The following is a 22179-nucleotide window of genomic DNA, read 5'->3' as shown; positions in this document are numbered from 1 at the left end:
TGGAAATGTTGCTGTCTTTCAAACTGTACACATTCAATGCATTAAAACATTCACCCAGTTCAGAGATCAATCAATCATTTATTATTGACCATGGAATGAATGAATTAGGTTCATTGCATGTTCACACTTTTGGTCATAATATGCATTTAAAATATGACAAACCCTGTTTATCAGCAGTCACTCGTGCCAGTTTCTAACCCACATAAACACCATGAGAGGAACATTTCAGCCTTACTAATCACATATTTCAGTTGGAGTCATTACAAAGCCAAATATTTGTACTTCCCTCTGTTCTCTTCAGGAATGGCAGGGGCATGAGTTCAGATTTGTGAAATAGTCCATTGTACCATGGAGACACTGGTAGCTGGTAAATAGATTGGCTTTATTGCTCAAACAAATACCGCCTTGTTGTTTCCTGCTGAGCAAAATATCAATCTGCTTGCAGGTATTTGGGTACCACGTCCCCACTGGTGCCTTTGTCCAGCATTACAGCAGAGCCCTGTTTCTAACCTGCAGCAGAGCGTTGCAAGAGTTTGACTCGTCAGTCTGTGGTTGGTTCTAAGTTGCTGGCTGTCTGAGCAGCTTGCAGCTCTCTAACCTCCAGCTTCTTTCCATGATTCTTATTGCTGTCTCATGATTCTTATTCTTTTTTTCATCACTACCTCTCGCTGTCTTCATCCTTTCTCCATCTGCTTCTTTATTCGTCAAGTGAGTATTTTGCAGCTCAATTAAATGCAGCTTTTTAAATAGGAGGGCACGAGTTAAAATGAATATTCATGCATTAACTTCAGTGTTGGAAAGAAAATGCTGTATGATACATTATTCAGAAGTAATCAAACTGTTCAGGTTGTGAAGATGCGGTCTAGTTGATTGAAAAAGCATTGTTACTCATGCTGCTGATGGATGAAGCAAACATCTAATTGCTTCTTATTTAATGAATATCCAACTACATTGAAATGGTAATTCTAGTGTGCCTTTCCTGCCTCCTATCTTACAGTATTTCCCAATTGCTAAAACACTAAAACCCATTGGCTGAACAAAGTTCTCAGTTGCCTGAACTCATTTAGCTAATTGTGCAGTCTGTTGTCAATACCTTAAACTATTTCGCATGGTAAAACACAATTTGCAGATCTCACTTCGACTTTTCAGCAAAACTCTAAACACATTCTCAGTCTCTAAACACATTCTGCACTCTAATGCACATGCCATCCATACTGGTAAACACAAGTGGCAACAATCAAATACAAATAGAGAACACATGTCATTGATTAAACACAATCACTCAAAATTGATTTCACTTGTATCAAATGATGTAACACAACCAATATAAGCCAGTTCAGAGAGCAAACAGGTGGTTGAAGGTGGGAAGGAGAAAGTCTGAGAATGGATCGAAGAAACAATGTGAGAGGACGAGGACGAGGACGAGGACGAGGACAAGTGCGTATGCGAGGTGGGCGACGAGGAGGGCAAGAAAGAGGAAGAGGACGAGGAAGACAAAGAGTGGAAATATCTGATGAAATTCGAGCAACAGTCATCGACCATGTTATAGTCCACGGACTGACAATGAGGGAAGCAGGACTTAGAGTGCACCCCAATTTGAGCCGATTTTCTGTGTCCACCATAGTAAGGACATTCAGAGAAGAGAACAGGTACAGTATGCTACTGTATTTTTGTAATTGCAAATTTACTGTACTACACTACAAATGTCTATTGAAACAGCTGCATATAAAGTTCATCACTGTATGTATTGTACTGCATGAATATTTTTTGTAACTGCACATCTACTTTTTGTAGAACTGCAAGGCTGCCACATGCAGGTGGAAGGAGAGCTATATTCACTCAGGAGCAAGAGACCGTTATAGTGGGCATGGTCCTTCAAGATAATTTAATACGACTCAGAGAAATCCAGGAACGAGTGATACAAGACAACGCACACTTTCAGGGAATCGACAGTGTGAGCATTTCCACAATTGACCGTGTCCTCCATCGTAACAGGATACGAATGAAACAAGTATACAGAGTACCTTTTGAGCGCAACTCACCAAGGGTAAAAGAAGTGCGAGCTCAGTATGTGCAAGTAAGTGTACATTCAGACACATTTACTGTAATCCAGATTGTCTACAGTACTGCCACATACTATGTGAATGACATTACTCTTCAGTACATACAATGTATGTGAATCAGAAGTGCATACAGTAGGCCTAATTGAACTGTGCAATATAGCACTGTCTCTGTACAACTTACTAAATTGTACATACATTATATTGTATTCCTACACAGACAATATTTGACTTGGAATCCTTGGACAGACCCCATGAGTTAATCTTTGTCGATGCAGCAGGCTTCAATCTCACAAAGAGGAGAAGGAGAGGCCGAAACGTGATTGGACAGCGGGCCATTGTTGAAGTCCCAGGTCAACGAGGTGGCAATGTCACAATCTGTGCTGCTATCAGCAACCATGGTGTTCTACATCACCATGTTACACTCGTGCCATATAACAATCAGCATCTTCTAAGATTTCTGGACAATCTAAGAGATATTTTATTTGAGCAGCAGGGTCAAGAGCTAAATGAGAATCCCATTCCCACCTATGTGATAGTGCTGGACAATGTCAGTTTCCACCGATCTGCTCTGGTAAGGGAATGTTTAACATCAATGGTCAGTTTATCACCTTGTACCTCCCTCCATACTCTCCTTTCCTGAATGCGATTGAGGAGTTTTTCTCCTCATGGAGATGGAAAGTGTATGATAGACAACCCTACACCAGAGTCAATCTGCTGCAAGCCATGGAATTAGCCTGTGGTGATATCGGTGAGGAATCATGTCAGGGCTGGATACGGCACACAAGAGGCTTCTTCCCCCGTTGCCTCAGGAGAGAAAATATTGCTTGTGATGTCGACGAAGTGCTCTGGCCTGACCCAGCCCAAAGACAAGAAGAAGCACATTGATGACATGTTGACTCCTTTGATTTTTGTCCCTTTCACTGTAGTATTGTATACTGTAGTAGGCCTACAGTGCATTGTAGGCTGTATACTGTAATGTACAATCAACAAATTGTATGGCCTTGAACATTGTGCTTTCTATTTATTACAGTAACAGTACTGACTGCTCAATAGATTTTGACTGGTTGCAGGTTCATATCAACAAAGAACAAGAATTACAGTATCACAGAGACAAAGGACACGTTTGTGAGATGCAGGGTACAGTACTGTACAAATAGGGGTACAAGGAGGAGGAAGAACAAAAGAAATTGCAAAGAGCAAAGCACAGTAGTCATTTCTGATCAATTTTGAGCTACTGTAATAGAACATGTTTTCGTTCATCTGAGATTTGTTTTGAGATTAAAAATCTACTTCTCCCTGAGAACTATATGTTTTGAACAATGTGCTTTCTATTTATTGGTGTATTGTTTACTGACTGCTTGATGGTGTATATTATTTTGATCACTTTGTTTATGATTTGAGAGCAGTGTTTGATTTTGAGCACAGGTAAAACAGTTTTGAGGCGAAAGTTTCATTTTGCAAGAGGATTCAGAGGTTTTGTAAATAGTGCTTGAAGATGAGGTTTTGTGTTTACAGTTTTGAGAGAATGGGTGACCGTTTCAAGAAATGTGTCTTAGCAATTGAGAAAAACTAATTCAGTTGAGATAAAAATGTTGGCATGTTTGTTCAAATCAATGATTTTCAACAAGCTTTGTTGACTTAAAATATTATATATATACATATAAAGGTAATACAGTCAAGGTTATGCAAACGATTTGTTAGAATACAATTAACTTTATCATACATAAATAAACTAGTGTGCAACAAATATAAGCCCATAGATGTAAGGTATTTTTGAAATAAAGAAGCATTTAATGTCACCCTACTTATACAGGCAACCCATGTAAAACTTTAAATCAGACAGATCTGATGAAAGAACCTGTCACGCTGCAAAAGAAATGTCTCACTCACTAGAATGAGGATCAGAGAATTATAAAGAAATCATGGCAACACAGCGACTGTTTAATCATTAATCATTCATCAAATGTCTGAATGCATGACTGAAATCTTTGCTCCTTTTTCCTCTTCTCATTCTCCTCTCATCAGCTATTCCTCTGATAGATTGTCCTCAGGGTTACAAGCGAATCAACAGCACTCATTGCCAAGGTAAGACCTCTATCTCTTCTTTTATGAAACTGGTGAAGAGTCGGAAACCACTCAATGCTCGTTGACGCCACTTTAAAGGACTGTGGTACAAGGCCTGTTAATAAAGACAGACTGATCATATCTGGGAAAGAGGTGCTGACTATGGGGAAAACGTCTTTAAGCAGCCATGTCGGGATGGGGTCTAAGAGAGTAAAATGGCTTCGATCAGAGGTCTTCAACAGGGGGTCCGCGAAATGTTTTGGTTGATTAGACAATTAAAAAATCTTTATTTTCCTTCTTTTTTTTCTCTAAACATGAATCTGTTCATTATTTTAACAGTTCTGTTTTGTATACAAGATAACAGGTATGTTTTTGCATGGCAGTGGCACTAATAGGCCATCACTCATTTTTAGTTTCCACATTTATGTTTAAAATAAAAACATAAATTTGAATAGCTTGTATGCATGATTATCATGGAATTTACAGACAATGTTGATATTGGCATTGATATCAGCTGTTTATAAATGGCAGTGGCACGGCCTCCCTACTCACTGTACCTTGCACATGTTTAAAAACATGAATATATGAACCTGTGTATTGTTTGAATAGCTTAGTATTGAATGCACAACAAAGAGGTATGTTTATACATGGCACTAGGCCCAGTTTAATATAAAACACAATATATATACCGTAGTCGGGGGTCCCTGCTCTATCTCTCTATCAGTTTGGGGGTCCTTGGCCTGAAAAACGTTGAAGACCCCTGGCTTAGATGAAGAAACGCCGTCTAAATATATATCAGGTTTTAAAGCTGTTTCTAATGCTGCGTTCACACCGGTCGCGTTGATTTTTTGACGCACTGCAAAAAAGCGTCCAACGCACTGCAAAAAAGCGTCCAACGCGCCGCCGGTCGTGTTCACACCGGTCGCCGCAAAATCTCGTAGCGCCGGAGAGGGGGCGTGGTTTATCGTCCTGGAAGCCTCGATCTGGCCGCCATTGTTTTCCGCCGTCAACCATGACAGGAATAAGGACAATTGCTGCTTTGTACGTGTTGTGGAAGTCCCTCAAACATCGGAATGCCAAACGCCGTCATGTCTGGTTCATAATATTGTTCAGAGGAGCTCCGTGGATTGTATCGAGCTGTATTCACTGTGTCTAGCAAGCCACCGGTCGCTGTTTACTACAGCTGTAGGAACACAAAATAAACTGATTTGGCTGTGATTCAACGGCAATAAACCGACAAAAAGGGACTCCGAAATAACTACGTAATGATGCCGATTTGTACTTGTCTTCTCCGACAAAAAGGGACTCCGAAATAACTACGTAATGATACCGATTTGTAGGTTACTGGTCTTCTCAATGGAGCTCTGATGGATCGGTGCTAGGCTATGCTAACATCGTAGCAGCTCCACCAGCACTCAATAACGTCACGTAGACGTAAATACGGCAGCGTCTATTTATTGTTTGTACCGTATGGTTTACACACACACATGCATACACATAGTTTGGTCCGGTCTCTGTTGATATGAGGTATCGTAGCGCTCTGGGTGAACACAGACGGCGACAGGATTTATTTCCTGATTCAACAACGGCAGGAAGCCAGTGACGACAGGGGGAGCAACTCAACGCTGATAGGCTATCGCGCCACAGCGTCACGCGATTATGTCGCTGAAGTTGAAAACTTTCAACTCGCGCGTTGGCGATTTTGCGGCGTCCAACGCGTCCACCGCGTCCACCGCACTGCAATAACGCGTCCAACGCGCCGCGGGATCGCAAAATCGAGGCGCGCCAGTCTCATCGCGTCTGTGCATAGACTTTGTATGTAATCTCGACGCGCGTCAAAAAATCAACGCGACCGGTGTGAACGCAGCATTAGGTTCCTATGTTTAAGGATTAATCAATACTTGGTGAGGTCATTCATTTTGTTAGAATATTATCATTAAAGAAGATCATGAAGTTGCTACTACTGAGGGCTATAGGAATACATGGCTTAAAATTATATGTATAAAGATGAGTAATATGCTGCTATGTTTTAAGACTATCTTGCCAGACCAACCAAGATTCTTCAAAAGTGGTGTAAAGCCATATCCTTTCAAGTTTTTGCATTGTTTGCTTTCATTTATGGGTTTGAGGGTTATACCATGGAGCAAACTTAATTTGTTTTAGAGGAAATAGTATGGAATGTTATTCACAATGAGTCTGTAGTACTGTTGACAAGATGATCAACTTGGGTAGGACTAAAGTTAGCCATAGGGTCCTCTGTTATATTGACACAATAATTGGCTGTTTTCCATGTTGGGTGTGAAAGAACAAGGCGTTCAAATGAGTTATAATTTAGTTTATATGTAGGATTATAGGCTTGAGTCAAAGATGGCTGCTACTCCACCTCCTCGACTGGCGCCTCAAGGAATGGAGTATTAATATGACTTGGAGGAGTTGATTCATTTAGGCTGACATATTCTTCATTGCACAGCCAGGTTTCAGTAAGACTAAATAAATCAATATGATTATTTTATATGAAATAGTTTACTAGTACAGCCTTAGATGACAAAGATCTGATATTTAAGAGTCCACATTTAATTGTTGGAATGCTGTTAAGCATTCCAACTATTGTTCTTCGAATCTTTATTCAACTTCTTCTATTTCTTCCGTCCTCTTCTTCTCCTTCATTTTTTAAGCTACAGAAACCGTTCAACTATCAAAATGTTCAGCTCCTTCAGCTCATCTCTGCTATGACTTTTTCTATTTCTAACCTTTAATCCTCTTAAACTTCTTCAACTTTCAAATCCTTCAACTTCCTCATACTTTCAGCAAAAGACACCATTTCAACTTTCAAATGTTGAGAAAACCCTGAACTATTCCCGCATTATTCAGCTTTCCGATATCTTCTAAACTGTTGGAACTGCAGCAATTTAACTTTTATGATTTTTCAGCCCTTTTCTGACTTTATAATGGGTGTGTATTGCGCAGCTTAGAGTGCGTGATGTCACCGCTAGAGTGAAGAGCAGCTTGAGATTCTTGTGAAAAAAACATTTGTATTTTGCCACTGTGTCCACAATCTTCACTCTTCATGCATAATTTCTGGATGTAGAAGTAGCTAATATTGTCCTCGTCGTAGAAAAATTACTGTGGAATCCCACAGATTTCCACATTTCCACATTTAGTTGAGCACTTATTCAAATGCTACTAATACTTATACTGCTAATAATACTTCTACTACAACAAATATCACTACTGCTGGAATTCTTTTAAGCTACAGAAACCGTTCGAATATCAAAATGTTTAGCTCTTTCAGGAGAGGTGTGATATGACTTCATATTTGTAATCTTTCAACTTTTTGAATTAAGCTTTTTGCAATTTAAAAAAAATTGGATATCTATTTTCAGCAATGTTTTTGAGATTCATTTCAGCTTTCAGCATTCCAACGCATTTTCAGCAGGAAATGCATTTTCTAGTTATCCTATTTTGTTGCACTGCTGTGATAAAAATAAAGAAATGAATTTAGTCTCTCCTAATCAGACCATGTTTTCCCCAGAAAGTCTGCCAATTATCTATGAAACACAAATAATTAGCTGGACACCACTTTGACAGCCAGTGTCGGAATGATGACATGAGGTAAACATGTCATCGCTGATCAGAAATGGCAGATGCCCAGAGAACTGTCCGACATTGTCATTTGCATATATACTGAGACTCAACATAAACTCCAGTGAGCTCCGATTGGCGTAATCCGCTGTCATTACCGTTGACGTGAATAACAACCTTACTGTATTTTGACTTATCTTCAGCCAGAGCAGGAGAGGGAGAGGTAGAGAGGGAAGCCATCATTAACGGCTTAGTGGTACGGTAGCTAACGTTAGCATAACTGGACAACTCGTTAACAACTGTGGGATTTAGCAAGAGGTTGGCTAAAACAGGGACAGAGCTATAAGTGCTTAAGCAGAACTAGCGAAAGTTTACATGTACAGCGGTTAATTAGTAGCTTTAATGAAGAATATAACACAATTTTGTGTTGTGCGACTCTGATCAATCAGAGTAGCTAGACACCTAAAGTAAGCTACCAGTAAGACAGATATGCTGGCAACTGTAAATGTGCCCCCGACCCCTCGACAGAAACACATGATTCGTTCATCAGTCTGCCCTTAGAATGCTGAATAACCACGAGGGAGGATTGTTCTGGCCGGGCATGAGTGCTGATATGGTCAGAATCTATAGTAAATATGCAGAGCTCTGAAACAGCCTACCCAAAGCACCGTTCAGATGAACAGGAATCCCATTGTTACCATTTGAGGAAGTATTGTAGAACTGGAAGAAAAGGTTTCTGGACTGCATAACCTAAAGATGCTGAATACATTGCTATGAAAAATCTAAAAACTGCAACACTCTGCAATACTGCCCAAAGACGGAAGTTGAAATTAATTCACTGAAAAGGCTGAAAGAAGAAATGGTTTGTACATTAAAAGGTAGAAAAAAGTTGAATACAAGCTGAAAGTTATGATAGATTGGGAGAAGAAATTAAATGTAATAATAAAATGAACAGAAGAAATTTTAATAGCTGAAGAAAAAAAGACTTGGACCACAATAGTGCGGAATCTGCATTTACAAAATTAGACAGTTGTCATTCAGTGTCCTATCTGAGTCTTTTATAAAAATCAGAGATCATCCTTGGGTCTTTGCACACCTGTTTTCTGACCCAGAAGTTAGAGTTCTCTGTGTAGAATTAAAGTCACCATATTGTCTACACACCTATAAACTCCATGTCATGGTGGGTGACATGAGTCACAGTGATATGGGCAGAGTGTGTTCTTACTGATAGGATCTGACCTGTTAAAACTTTTTCAAAAGATCACTGGTGAGCTGGTATAGGACAATAAAACAATTCAAAACATTTGATATGGTAGCGGCATGGCTCTAGGGATGGCAATGTCTGTCTGTTGGTTGATCTACCATTTAGGTTCAGACCATGGACTGTATATGAGAAGTTACCCATTGGTTTGTGGACTGTAGTTTTGAAGCCTCTAGTTTGACATTTTGGCCGTGGTCATCTATGTTGTTGGGAACTAAAGGAGCGTGTTTGGGTTATCAGCATTTAAGAAACTGAATTCTTGACATCAATAGAATTATTAATGTATGTAACAATTATTAATGATTATTAATAACAACGGGGCACCACCCTGCGAACAGGGACCAATAACCAAACGATAAAACTAAGTCTCATAATTAGTAGTCACTCATAATGTCAATAGTCTGCGTATGACTACACATTCAGTGACAGTGAAGGTTTTTAAGTTCGAGCACAGGCTACTACATACAGGTTTATCAAATACATATGCACAAGTAATCACAGACGACTGCTCCTTAAAGTATAACAGAGTTTATTAAATCAAAATAATAAATGATCAAATCAATTAATATTGCAACCAACAAACGTTATCATACAATTTTATATGCCTAAACTAAAGACTGAATAAAATGGATGAGGGTGTATGTCTGTGTGTGTGTGTGCGTGTATGTGTGTGTGTGATTCTGTGGGTGAAAAGGAAGGAGAGTCTCACAGCTATTGCTAAAGACTACAAAGATGGCGGCATCGAGTGACGCGGGCCAAAAGGGGAGGGGCCTTAAGATACTACAGCTAAAGACTACAAAGATGGCGGAGTCGAGTGACGCGGGCCAAAATGGCAGTGAGACTGCTGTATGTAATCACGTGTGCCTGGGCAGCACGTGTGTTGTGAGGCGATCGTTTCAACGGGGTTTCCCCAGGGGCAGAGATAGAAAGAGAGCAAAGGTGGGGGTCATGAATCAAACTTCGGCGTGCGATGTTGTAGGGAGCCTGAGTTTGCTGGTTCTATCACGCATAAGTATACCGCTGTCGTCTTTGAACTGCCGGTAACATATGCCGTGATAAGCCACGCACCTCAGCTCACTCACAGAGTCGAGTTAATGAAGAGAGAAATAAACAGAACGAAATGAAATAACTCAAAATAAATCCCAAGCAAACAGTCATAGCAGTTAATACACAAATACAGCGGAGCTTCTCTGCTCCGTAATGATTGCGCAATACCTCCATATCACGTGACAGTAATCTAAACACACAAAAACACGGGAATATCAACATATAAATGAATGGCCTGAATTAAATTTAAGTTAATTTAAGCTAAGCTATGCCCAGATACCAAGAATCTTACTTGTCGATGCTTCGTTGCAACGTTGAAGTGTTCGTGGCAAAGTGGTCCTTTTTCCTCGGCAGGAAGGGGGGGGGGGCAGGCTGCTTGCAGCGCGGCCGTCGAAGGGAAAAAGCATGCAGGTCTGGGGCGAAGAGAGTGTTTGCGTGCCTCCTGTTACCCCGGAGGGAATGTTGGAAAAAGCCAATGAGGTGTGATCTGCAGGCGGTTTTGTAGAACAGTGGTTGAACCACAGGGGTCCTGGGGTCTCTTGGCTCTCGGCCAATGAGATTGCAGCGGTGCATTCAGGTGACCATGGTTTTTTGGGGGGGGGAATTTACACCCTAGTGTGAAATTCCTTTGCTCTCATCAAACTACAAATCAGGATGAAACCTTTGCTTGAAAAGTGAAGGCCTGATTCTCTTTGTTCACAGCACATGTTTAAGCCATATGGTCAGACCCCAACAATGTTCTTTTCACGGTAGTGACCATTTTTGGACAGCTTGGGAGAGACATAATGACATTCAATCATGCTATATTGAAGAAGACATTAAACTAGTGATTGAGACCATAAACTCATGTTCACAATGTTTACTGAGGTAAGGTGAGGTTAACTGAAATAAGAAGCAGGGTCATTTTCTCATTGTCTTCAATACAATCAGACTTCTTTTTGCAACCGAAAGAGATAGCCATTCGAGAGAATGCAAGTTTAAGGCTAATAGTAAGGACTTTAAGGACTCCCTTAATTTTTGTCTAGCGCCATCATCAGGTCCAAATTATGATTTGTCCAATACTATATTTAATGACCAAATACCTACAAAACAAATGATATTTCCATCAACCTCAGCTATATTCAGGTCTAATGTATTTTGTGTTAATTAGCTGTTGTTAAATGGTAAATGGTTAAATTCTGCCTTTTGTCTTCGTTGAAACTGCAAGCCCTTTAAGGTGGTCTTTCTGTTAGTTTCCTTCTCTAGCTCAACATGCTTCGTGAGCATTTCCCCATTTCTTGGACTAATGTTGATAAATGGTCTATGGGAGTCTAGAGTGGAGCCCTTAAAATGGTAATAAGTAATACTTTCTACCCCTTTATAGCATATTATGACCATGATGCATGAGTAGACCTTATTAGGTGTGTTGATCAATGCCAGGGCCTAGGCCAGGTGCTAACGTCTCTTAATTTCAACATATTCTACCTCTTAGTATTTATTGCTGCTCCAAGATGGAGGATGAGCAGTGTCATATACATTTCCACTTCAAAGCTGAAACTGATGTTTTGTAGACTGACAACCAGAGGACCATTAAACAGTTTAACCATAGCTTATTACTAATTTTAGAACATGTGGATTTAACTACGTCTGGTCTCACAGCTGCTCATATTAGGTAAGACCCGCCCTCTTGAGATTGACAACCAATCAAAACAACCTGTTACAGTAAATGGTAAATGGACTTCTACTTGTTTCTGGTTGAGATTGGGCTTGAGACCTGCTTAGCCTATGCCTTGAAAATGATAGGGGAGGAGGGCGACGATGACAACACAAGCTGTCAACTTTTCTCAAAATTTGCAATGATCACATCAAATAAATTACAGCGATAGCCCATAAAAACATTTTTTGTTATATGTAGGACTACGAACAAATTAATTCATAAATACTGTCTGTCTATCGATCTCCTCAACTGCATTTCGGTACCAAGGACAGCGACGCACCGACACACCACACACACAACAGCGCTATCCATCCAATAGTTCATGTTAACGCATAATGAATAATGATAGGCACTATTCCTTATTTAATGTTCTTTTCGGGATTTTTGGGGTAATGCATATACTGTTGGAATTACACTTCTGTCAATACCAAGTAAGATCATGGCAAAGATTATTATTAATCGAATAACAGATGCTGTAGACCAGGGGTCACCAACCTTTTTGAACCCGAGAGCTACTTCAAGGGTACTGAGCAGTACGAAGGGCTACTTGTTTGATACAAACTTCCTGAACAACAAAGTTGCACAGATCACCTTTTAATAATCATAATATGTGTGAAGAGACTGATCACATGTCAATGTTAATTATTCCTCACAATAATTATTAACAATGATTGTGTATATTGTTCAAAATCGCACCTGTTATATTTTTGTAAAAATGATCACTTCTAAATTTTTTTAAGGTAATCATGAATCATTAACTGTCATATCTTCACATCATGTCTCGTTTGTACGAACCACTTCCTTCGTAACATGTTTGAACAAATCTTGTTCATACAATGTTTATACAAATGTTTGTTCAAATTATCAGTTATGTAAGATAAAAAAAATCAACTCTTTCACATTTTTAAATGAATCCTATTACATTAGTACTAATCACCACATTTTGGGAAATCTGGTTCAACTTTGCATTGCACAATGAAGCCTGCATGCCGGCCTGTAGTCTGTAGTCACCAGCTTTTTTTTGGGTACATTTTTCTCCACGAAGAAACTAGTAAAACGTCTTGTCTATAGCCGAGGGGGGGATCCAACCCTCCGAGGCACGCGAGCGTCTTTGGGCGCCTGCGTTCAAACCTCTAGTCTGGGCCTTTTCCATCGTACTGCGTTGCCTCGCCTCTACCCCCGCCACCCACGAGTTGTTGCCCCGCGGCCTGTTCCGAGGACTGACGGACCTGACGACGGTGTGCGATCGCGGCGGGGGCAGCGCGTCCGGTGCCAACGGGAAGCGCCCGCCATTCGGAACCTGAAAACTTAGTGCGGTGCGGCGGCCTCTTCCTTTTAAAATCTACATGAATGCAAGCGTGTTTGATTCAAAAAAGAACAGAAACTAAAATTTTTAGACTGAGCTCCATGGGGGACTTAGTGCTATTTTTAGAACATGCCTTGTGGGCGACTCGCATGGTCCCTGGTCGCCCGCGGCCACCGTGTTGGCTACCTCTGCTGTAGACCAACATCTCCGAAAAGAACAGGCAGGTTTCAGAAAGGGTAGATGTTGCAACGATCACATAATTCACGTTACGTAACATCATAGAGCAGTGCACAGAGTGGCAGAGGGAACTGGATATAAACTTTGTTGACTTTGAAAAAGCATTTGACTCCATTCATCATGAAAGCCTTTGACGTATATTGCGGCATTATGGGATCCCTGAAGATATAGTTCATGTGATCCAAAGTTTTTATACCAACTTCACATGTAGGGTTGGAAACAGTCTCCAAAATTCCAAGTAAAAACAGGTGTGAGACAAGGATGTGTGATGTCAGCTTTGCTCTTCAATATTACTATTGACTGGGTAATGAGACAAACAACTGAAGACCAAAATAGAGGCATTCGATGGACACTATTTTCATCACTTGAAGATTCTAGACTATGCAGATGATCTCTCTCTTCTTTCACATACTCATTGACACATGCAGGAGAAAACATACCGCCTCAGTGTTTTTGGTCAGAAGATTGGCCTGAAGATCAGCAAAAAGAAAACATAAGTGATGACTCTGAACATTCCCAATCCCTCACCAATTCAGGTTAACGGAGAAGATCTCCCTAAAACTGACGAGTTCAAATATTTGGGCAGCACTGTCAGACACAATGGGGGCACAGATAAAGACATCAAGAATCGTCTCAATAAGGCAAGGAACGCTTTCAAACCTCAACAGACTATCAACCTTCCACACCAAGAGTTTAAGACGAATACTGCACATCTTCTGGCCAAACACCATTTCAAATAAAGACCTGTATGACAAATGCCAACAAGAATGCATGGAGACCATTCTAATGAGAAGAAGATGGGGATGGATAGGACATGTGTTGAGAAAAGATCTTGCTGATATTACTGCTGATATATTTGCTGATATTACTGCTGATATATTTGTAAGAACAGCCTTACATTGGACACCAGAAGGGAAAAGAAAAAGAGGCCGACCAAGAAACACACGGAGAAGAACTGTGGAGAAGGAGATGCAGAGCCTAAACCACTCATGGGGCACCATCCAGTGACTAGCCCAGGACAGACGGGAGTGGAAGACTTTTGTTGCTGCCCTACATGCCAAGAGGCATAAAGGGAAATGATGATGCATATACTATTAAATAACTAAATTAATAAAACCTGATGCTGGAGCCGATCCAGCTGATATTGGGCGAAGGCAGGATACAGTGAAAGACAATCTTAGGATACTTGTGCCACATTTCTTTTGTTTATTGAAAGTAGTGAACATTTCTCTTTCCCATCATGCAATGTTAAGAAATCCTTTGAAAAATCCCTGGATTGACTGTGTTTTGTATTTGTTGTTGATTCACAGATTTAGATGAGTGCCAGCTACAGGGTGTGTGTCCGAATGGAAACTGTCTGAACACCGTGGGCAGCTACAGGTGCATGTGTAAACCCGGCTATGTCCCTGACCCCACACTCACCACTTGCATATGTAAGTCCTACAATATAAGATTTCTTTCTATCATCACTTTCTCCTTGATTAACATCCAAACCTAGAGCATCCAACAGTTCAGTGTCAGACTGAGCAAAAATCGTATATTAACAGAAATGAAACGATTACATTTGCATGCTGGTCTCTGATGTGCAGATTTGCTCATACAACAGCTTCCCCATGAGTTTGATATTCACCATCACTTAATGACAGAGACATGGGAAATATGAGTTTAATTTCTTCCGTCTACCATCTGCTCCAAAGTACAAGCATAGCAAGGGCTGCTTGGAATGCTGCTAAAGCTGAAATATGTGTCTGATAATATGCATTCAAAACAGTGCATGGATGAAAGCATGGTGTTCATTGTATAATCAGAGTCTCCCTCAAGCATGTACTACAAGGCAGGTCATGAAGTCAAACCCAACATGTCTCATGGCTCTTATATAATGAGGGGAGAGAGAAAGAGATACAGTATATCACCGGGGGAACAGAGAGAACAAATAGTTATAAAAGCAACTGCTAATACGCAAGTGCCAAATTGATCAATCTTGAACATGATTGAGTCACGTTAATTAGCAGTTTTAGTCATCAATTATCCTTAATTATCATGCTGTGCGCATGTGTTCTCCTGGTTTTGCAGTGCTGTGAGTTTCCATGCTTACATGTGTCTGTGTGTGTGTGTTTGTGGGATAAAGTGGTTGGGGGATGGGTTCTGTGTCCTCTTTTATCTCATATCTAATGAAAGGCAAGTGTCCATTCATTGTGATTAGCGATTTAATTGTCCTTTACAGTTCATTTTAAGCCACAGTTATAGTATAAGCCTAAAACCGTATTTTCTCAAATATAGCCAGTAGTCGAATAATGGCCAGGTTGTGGGAAAAAACAACTCCTGGTGCTTGTTTTATAATATGCACACTAAGCATAACATACATTTCCATCACTTTAATTTAATACATTCAACAGTATAATTATGCTATTTTCCATGATTTGTTGTCGTGGTTAAGTGTTATCATATTAATCTGGGTTTAAACATACAGATATCAAGCAGCAAATGTTTTCTTCCTGACATTGGAACCTTGTGCACAGGTTTGTTTGCCTCAATCCAGCTGATAAATATGCACCTAATTGGCATGCTATTTTTTGTGATATTTCTAAAATTGACTGAATATGTTCTTGATTCTGGAATATTAATGATTACAGTATGCAAAATGCAACAGGCCTACTTGTGACTTTTGCTAATCATGATGATCCGTGCTTTAACTCCCTATTCATTTTTTGCCACTTATCCGACTCCATGCTGTAGTCGAAGCAGTCATATCAATGGAATTGGTGCAATCTTAGACTTACTTATGGGGGTGAAGTAAAGACATCAAATCTTTTGCCTGAAGTTCACTGTCTTTACACTGCTGACATTCGAGAGAACGGAGCGCTGAAAGGTCCAAAATGAAGGCCGTTATCACATTATCTGTGTTGCACCATCCATTTTTAATGAGTAGCGATCAGTAGTTTTATCTCACCAAGTATCCAGCACCAACCTTATTTGCTAGGACACATGGATGAACTTTGCTGTGCCACTTTCTGGTATCCCATCTAAGCCATGCCTTGCTCTACACTGATGGCTTCAACACATGAATGGCTGTACTGGCAACGAACTGTGCTGAATTATTAGTACCCTTGTAACCCTTAGTAAGGCTTGTAACTGAATCTGTTTAGTTTGAAGTTTTCTTAAACTCTTATGTTTCTGTTCGTACTTTCACATATTAGCCTTACACAAACTGCTTCACATTAAAAACTACTGGCAAACCATCAGGACACCTTTATTCAGAAACACTGCAAGTTATTTGTCAAAGAGTTAGAGGACCACTGTTTGTGTAACTACGTAAAAATATAAAAATGGGCTTTTTGCCACAGCTTGAGTGAGGTGTTAGATGAGATCTACAGGCAACAGGCTCTTACGCAGGTGTGTGTGAACCAGCACAACTCCAACATATCAACAAGTAAACAACACCTTTTATCTTGCCATGTGGAAAACCGTGTTGTGGCAGCTCAACTTGAATGGTCTCCGTTGATCATGGCTCAGCTTGACGTGAACATCCTTCCACCATGCTTGAAATGGACCAGATGTTATGACATTTTTGTAATTGTCATAAGACCTCAAAGGCAGAGCAAGAGGTCTGCTGTCTCTCCAAGATTCCTGGATAACAGAGCACTCTTTGGATCTCTCATTAAAGGAATTCATGGTACAGCACCGAATGTTGTATATAAGATAGTTGACCGCAGTAGTTGTGTTCAGAATTTATTTTAAAGAACTCAAGAGAGTAGTTTAAATCAAGTCTACTTTCTCGCCGTGAAAGTACAGTCACTACCTTTTGTGTGATTGTTGGATTTCTTTTAGTTTTGAAAATTGTTGGATGCAGCCCTTGCAACTGTGGCTTAGTGGAGAGCAGTCGTTCTTCAATTAAAGGATCGGCGGTTCGATCCCCGGCTCTGCTGGTCACATGTTGGTGGCCATGGTAGCCCCTGCCATCAGTGTATGAATGGGTGAATTAGTGAGAAAGAGCGAGTGGTACAAGTCCATTTACCATTACCTTATGATTTACCATTACTTTATGATTCCGACATTGGAAAGGTGTGATGGAGGTGGTCTTTTTAACCCGAGCCCTATTTGTAGGCCTCTGCTCGAAAATTGCATACCCATACTAAAAAGAGTGTATTTCTGCAACTACAGTTCCAGTTAGAGACTGCAGATGGAACAGATGCCTGCTGCCTTCAAATGGCGGTAAAGAGAGTCCTCAGTGTGAAGGAAAAATCAGCATTATCATGTTGTAGATTATTGTTGCTGTCGCAACATTACATAAATGATGTAACTAATTCATGTTTCTGATCATGCAGCTATAACATGGTTTCAACAGCATATACCATCTCAGGAATCCATTTCATCAGATGTTGTCAACAGACATAGAGCTATTTATTTGCTTTTAGTTTTTAGTTGTGCTGATGGTGAGTGTTGGCTTCCCTTCCCTGTCACTGCTCACTACTTTTTAAGTGAACTCTGGGTGATTCATCAGCATCATTCAGGCCATGATGTCTGTCATTGACAAGATTATCCACTTGGCTTTTCATTCATATTCTTTTTAAAATTGAGAAATTGGCTGCTGAACTTTTAAAGCAAAACTAGAGGTTGAGGAGTTTTGACCCTACCCTGTGGGTAATGCCACAGATTGATACTTGTAAAGTTAGCAGCCCTGTTGTTACTAGCCTTCTGGTGACGAGCGGCCCCCATTTGGGGGCTCTCGGGCTCAGCCCCCCTTAACTATTGTTTGGAAAATGGACTTATTCTTCGCCAGAATTGTACATGTGTACTTTTTTTTTTACCGGATTAAACTGCAACGTATGGGCAACACTATCATATAAGTCACTTCTTACACACTCCAAACACAACTATAGACAACTAATATAAGCATCGAGAAAATATGTCATAAAAGCATGAAATCATGGGCAGAAATCGCCGTTATGTGTACGGCAAATCATGATTTGCACCCTGAAGCTAGTGGCTACCAAGCATTGCAATGCATTTTATAGCATTAGCACTCGTGGGGAACGCATAAACACCTTCAGTTTTTCTCTCCGTGGAACCAGTACAAAGCTGTGAGTGGAGAACGGTAAGATGGCACTGCCCTTCCCCAAAAATAATCGTGGGTTTTTGGTCCCGTTTTATGAAAAATGAGTACATAACGTCGCAGATTATCCGGTTCAAAGCTACCAGCGTTGTTGCCAACTGCATCCGGTTTACTGCCGAGCTGTTTCCAGTATAAGAGCGGTCAATCCAGCTTGAGCGAGAGGTCAGACTTCCGGCGAGCGGAAATTTACGCTCGGGGAGTCGCTGAAATCGGCACCCGCCTTCCAGAGACTCTGACGCTTCTAAGGCGGGCTCATTGACTGAAATCGACCTATGATAGGCTGAGCTACAGCCACATACACACAGACCAACTGAGAAAATCCTATAGATGACAGCCAGAAACAGGCTCTGACCCTTGCTCTCGAAATCATTTCAAACGGCTGTATTTGGATGTATTGACTAATATGAGTGATAAAAAAAGTGAAATATATTGTTATATAGTATATAAAATTAGAATAGATCATGAGAGAGAAATGAGAATTTGGCTTTAAATTCTGTACTCAGACCTCCTATTATGCTGGCCTGCTTCACTCAATCTAAGTAAAATTATCTTAGAGAGACCACAAACCTGTTGTGCTATGACACAGGAGTATTTGTAGGCTTCACTCTGCATTATTTTTAAAAAAAAAATGAAAGTGCTTTTTTTTCAGGTGAACCTGAAACTTTTTTCAATTTGAGCTGTGTGCCATCTTCATTCACTATTAACCAGTAACATATACACAATAGAACACATCTCACAAGTGTTACCTTTATTAGAACATCAAATTATTAAAATAGACCTTGTAGTTAGAGCTGTGGACTCTCTTGAGTATGGGTATGCAATTTTAGAGCAGAGGCCTAAAAATAGGGCTTGGCTTTAAAATGCTAGCTAGCTCCTCACTAGTGATCATTTGCCTGCATGCATGACAGCTGTCTCTCCTCCCGTCTCCCTTCCTGTCTCTTCAGCGAAGAGGTGTGGCCAGGACCTGCTGCCGTCTCTTTCCTTGTACACACACAGACTGCTGTTTGTGATTGTGCTTTTTTAAATTACGTAACTTTGTCAGGTGTGTAAACATAGAGCAAGTGCAAAAAGCAGACACACACAAGCAAGCAGACAGACAGACAGAGAGACAGAGATTAGCTCGAGAAAACAGCAGAAGAGCAGAATTATGTGTTGACCGGCGCAGAGAACAGCCATTCTTCTGCTCGGGCAACAGTTGTCAGCGTGGCTTTTTTTGACGCTAAAATGCCAGACTGGCTGGTAGTCTGCTGGTTAGGATATATCTTTGGATAGGGCTAAGCCAGCTGTTTGCTCCGCCTTCAGTCGTTATGCTAAGCTAGGTTAACCAGCCTGAATAACTCACAGAACCACTGTATGTGATGACTGCAATCTAAAAAAGCTCTCATGGTTTGCGGTGATTCACACTTTTGAAAAACACATTTTATTGATTGTTTTCAATAAAATACTCCTCAATACCCAAGAAGTTCCTGTGTCTTGCTTCCCAACTGAAGTGCAAGCCTGCACAGAGCTGGTGCAGACGACTAAATAATAATGAGAAGAACCAGTTGCGTGAGATTCCCAAAGAAAAACACCTATGAGATAGGATGTTAGACAAGTCGTTTGTATTCATTCAATCAAACATTACAGCAGTGGTCGTTGCAGAGACACCTGGTGGGGGTCTGCACTCTTCTGAGTACTCAGGCCATACAGCTTGAAAAACACAAACTGAGCCAAACTCTCCTGCATGCCTTCAATCTCAGGCAGCGCTTGACTTTGATAGTGCATGAAGCATTAGCATGAAAGGGATATTTTCCTACAACATGTCTGTGCTTTGAATGTGTTTCTGTGTTTTGTGTTTGACTTAAATTGTTTGAATGCAGTTGTTTGTGCCACCACAAAATGTGGTTGTCCGACTTCTGTATTATTACATGTATTTTTCCCTGTGCACTAGTGTTGCTTTAGAAATATGTTTGTTTGTGGCAAAAGTATGTTCAGGTGAGAAGGGAAGGTTGCTTTGGTGAAGGGGACCTCTTTATTTCTCCACTCTCTGTTCTCTCTTTCCCCCATGTATGTGTCTCCTACACTCTGGTGCACTACTCCCACCTTCTAAACTCTGCTTTAGCCAACACGCCTGCCATCCAAGAGGAGAAGGGGGCTTGCTTCCGTTTGGTCAGCTCAGGGAGGCAATGTTTGCACCCAGTATCTACCCAGCTGAGCAAACAGCTCTGCTGCTGCAGTGTGGGTAAAGCCTGGGGCCCTCGTTGTGACAAATGCCCCCCTCCAGGAACAGGTAAGGTCAAGTCAGATAGTTATCCTGTCTTAATAAGAACTAACTAACCCAAACTTAACTAAACTAAACTGATTTAACTCTGACGTTTCCTAACAAAGTTTACATAAGTGAAATATTTCAACATCTACTAGATCAGGGGTGTCAAACTCATTTCCACTCTGGGCCACATCAGCATCACGGTTGCCCTCAAAGGGCCGGTTGTAACTGTAAGACTGTATAACTAACTTCTCCCTAACATATTGTTAAATAACTCTCTCTGCATTTGATTATTGTTTATTCAAGTGTACAAATATTGTACATGCAGTTATATAAATGAAATGATATTTAAACACATTTCTGTTATTATAACATAAATCATTGTAATTGAGGGTTCAGAAACCCACATGACTCTATCAAAGATCAAACTATCAAAGAAAATAACAAAGACAAATATCAAACACAAGTTATTACATTAACTTTGTTCAAAGCTGTTTGTGTCACCTCTCTGCATCACTAATGTTCCTCCCTGTCGTCGTCCTGCATGGCAGCTACATCCAAGAGCTGCTCACTGAGAGTCAGGTCTGATGAACACGGATAGATGATGTGTCCGTGTTGTCTGTGCTTTCATCAACAGTTCATTACAAACACAAGTACCTGCTCGTCTCTTAGCTAGCTGTGTTGTTAGATTGCTGCTAGTTCATGAACTCGGTCTGCGATGGTGTTTCTTCACAAACTGACATTTGTAAAAGTCTGTATCTGGTCGGAGCTCTGCTCACATACCTTCAGCATGCACTGGGCTGTAGCTGTGTGAATATATTCTGCTGTGATTGCAGTCTGCTTTTAATTCTTGGACAGTTTGATGTTTTTCTTGGAGGCTAAATTTAGCTCCGTGTTTGGTGTCAAAATGCCGATGTGAATAGTATCCTTCATCACCGACACGCCTCATAACACAGAAGACAGACCCGTTGTTCTCCTTGAAGCGCAAACATGTATTCGCTTTCCCATCTTTCATTACATTTTCTTCCCTCTGCATCAATTTTTCTCTTCGTGGACATCTTGGGATTATTTGTCGATCTTTTTCAATCGTTGGAAAACCTCTTTTCGGGCTGTTGCCTCTCCTGTCCACCTGTTGTGATCATTTTAATATCGGTACACAGACAACATGCTATCTCATAATTTCAACTTGTTATCTCATCATTTCGACCATGGGGATACTTTTATTTTCAAGTCTAACTTTTAATTATTTTTCCAAAAAAAATATATATATATCTTTTTTTAAATTATTATTTTTTTTTTTGCTGGCGGATTCGCGGGCCACATAAAATGACGTGGCGGGCCGGATTCGGCCCGCGGGCCTTGAGTTTGACACATGTGTACTAGATTGATTGGCACTAAATATTGCACAGCTACCCATGGTTCCAAAATGATGTATACTAATGGCTTTGATGATCTCCTGACTTCATCTAAAGCTACCACAAGGTGGACATTTTGGGTATTGAAGGAAATATTTTTGAGATATTGAAAGGTCAATCAAATATGTTACAGCTAGTAATGCTCCCCTT

At 40.5% G+C, this 22179-nt stretch overlaps 1 protein-coding gene across 3 annotated transcripts in view; it reads left to right on the top strand.

The window, feature by feature from the left end:
- The window catches only part of ltbp1 (latent transforming growth factor beta binding protein 1), a 137227-nt gene that overhangs the window by 72478 nt on the left and 42570 nt on the right, over nucleotides 1-22179 (top strand). For 2 of the 3 annotated variants that reach the window (XM_079280217.1, XM_079280216.1), the window contains exons 9-11: nucleotides 4089-4148; nucleotides 14567-14689; nucleotides 20471-20638. In XM_079280217.1, coding sequence (XP_079136343.1) covers nucleotides 4089-4148; nucleotides 14567-14689; nucleotides 20471-20638 — 351 coding nt within the window. The remainder of the gene's footprint in view (nucleotides 1-4088; nucleotides 4149-14566; nucleotides 14690-20470; nucleotides 20639-22179) is intronic. The other variant, XM_079280218.1, reaches the window with a different exon arrangement.

Source organism: Melanostigma gelatinosum (assembly GCF_949748355.1).
Source record: "Melanostigma gelatinosum genome assembly, chromosome: 12".
In the NCBI taxonomy this organism is placed as follows: Eukaryota; Metazoa; Chordata; class Actinopteri; order Perciformes; family Zoarcidae; genus Melanostigma; species Melanostigma gelatinosum.
This window is presented reverse-complemented; position numbering and strand designations above follow the sequence as displayed.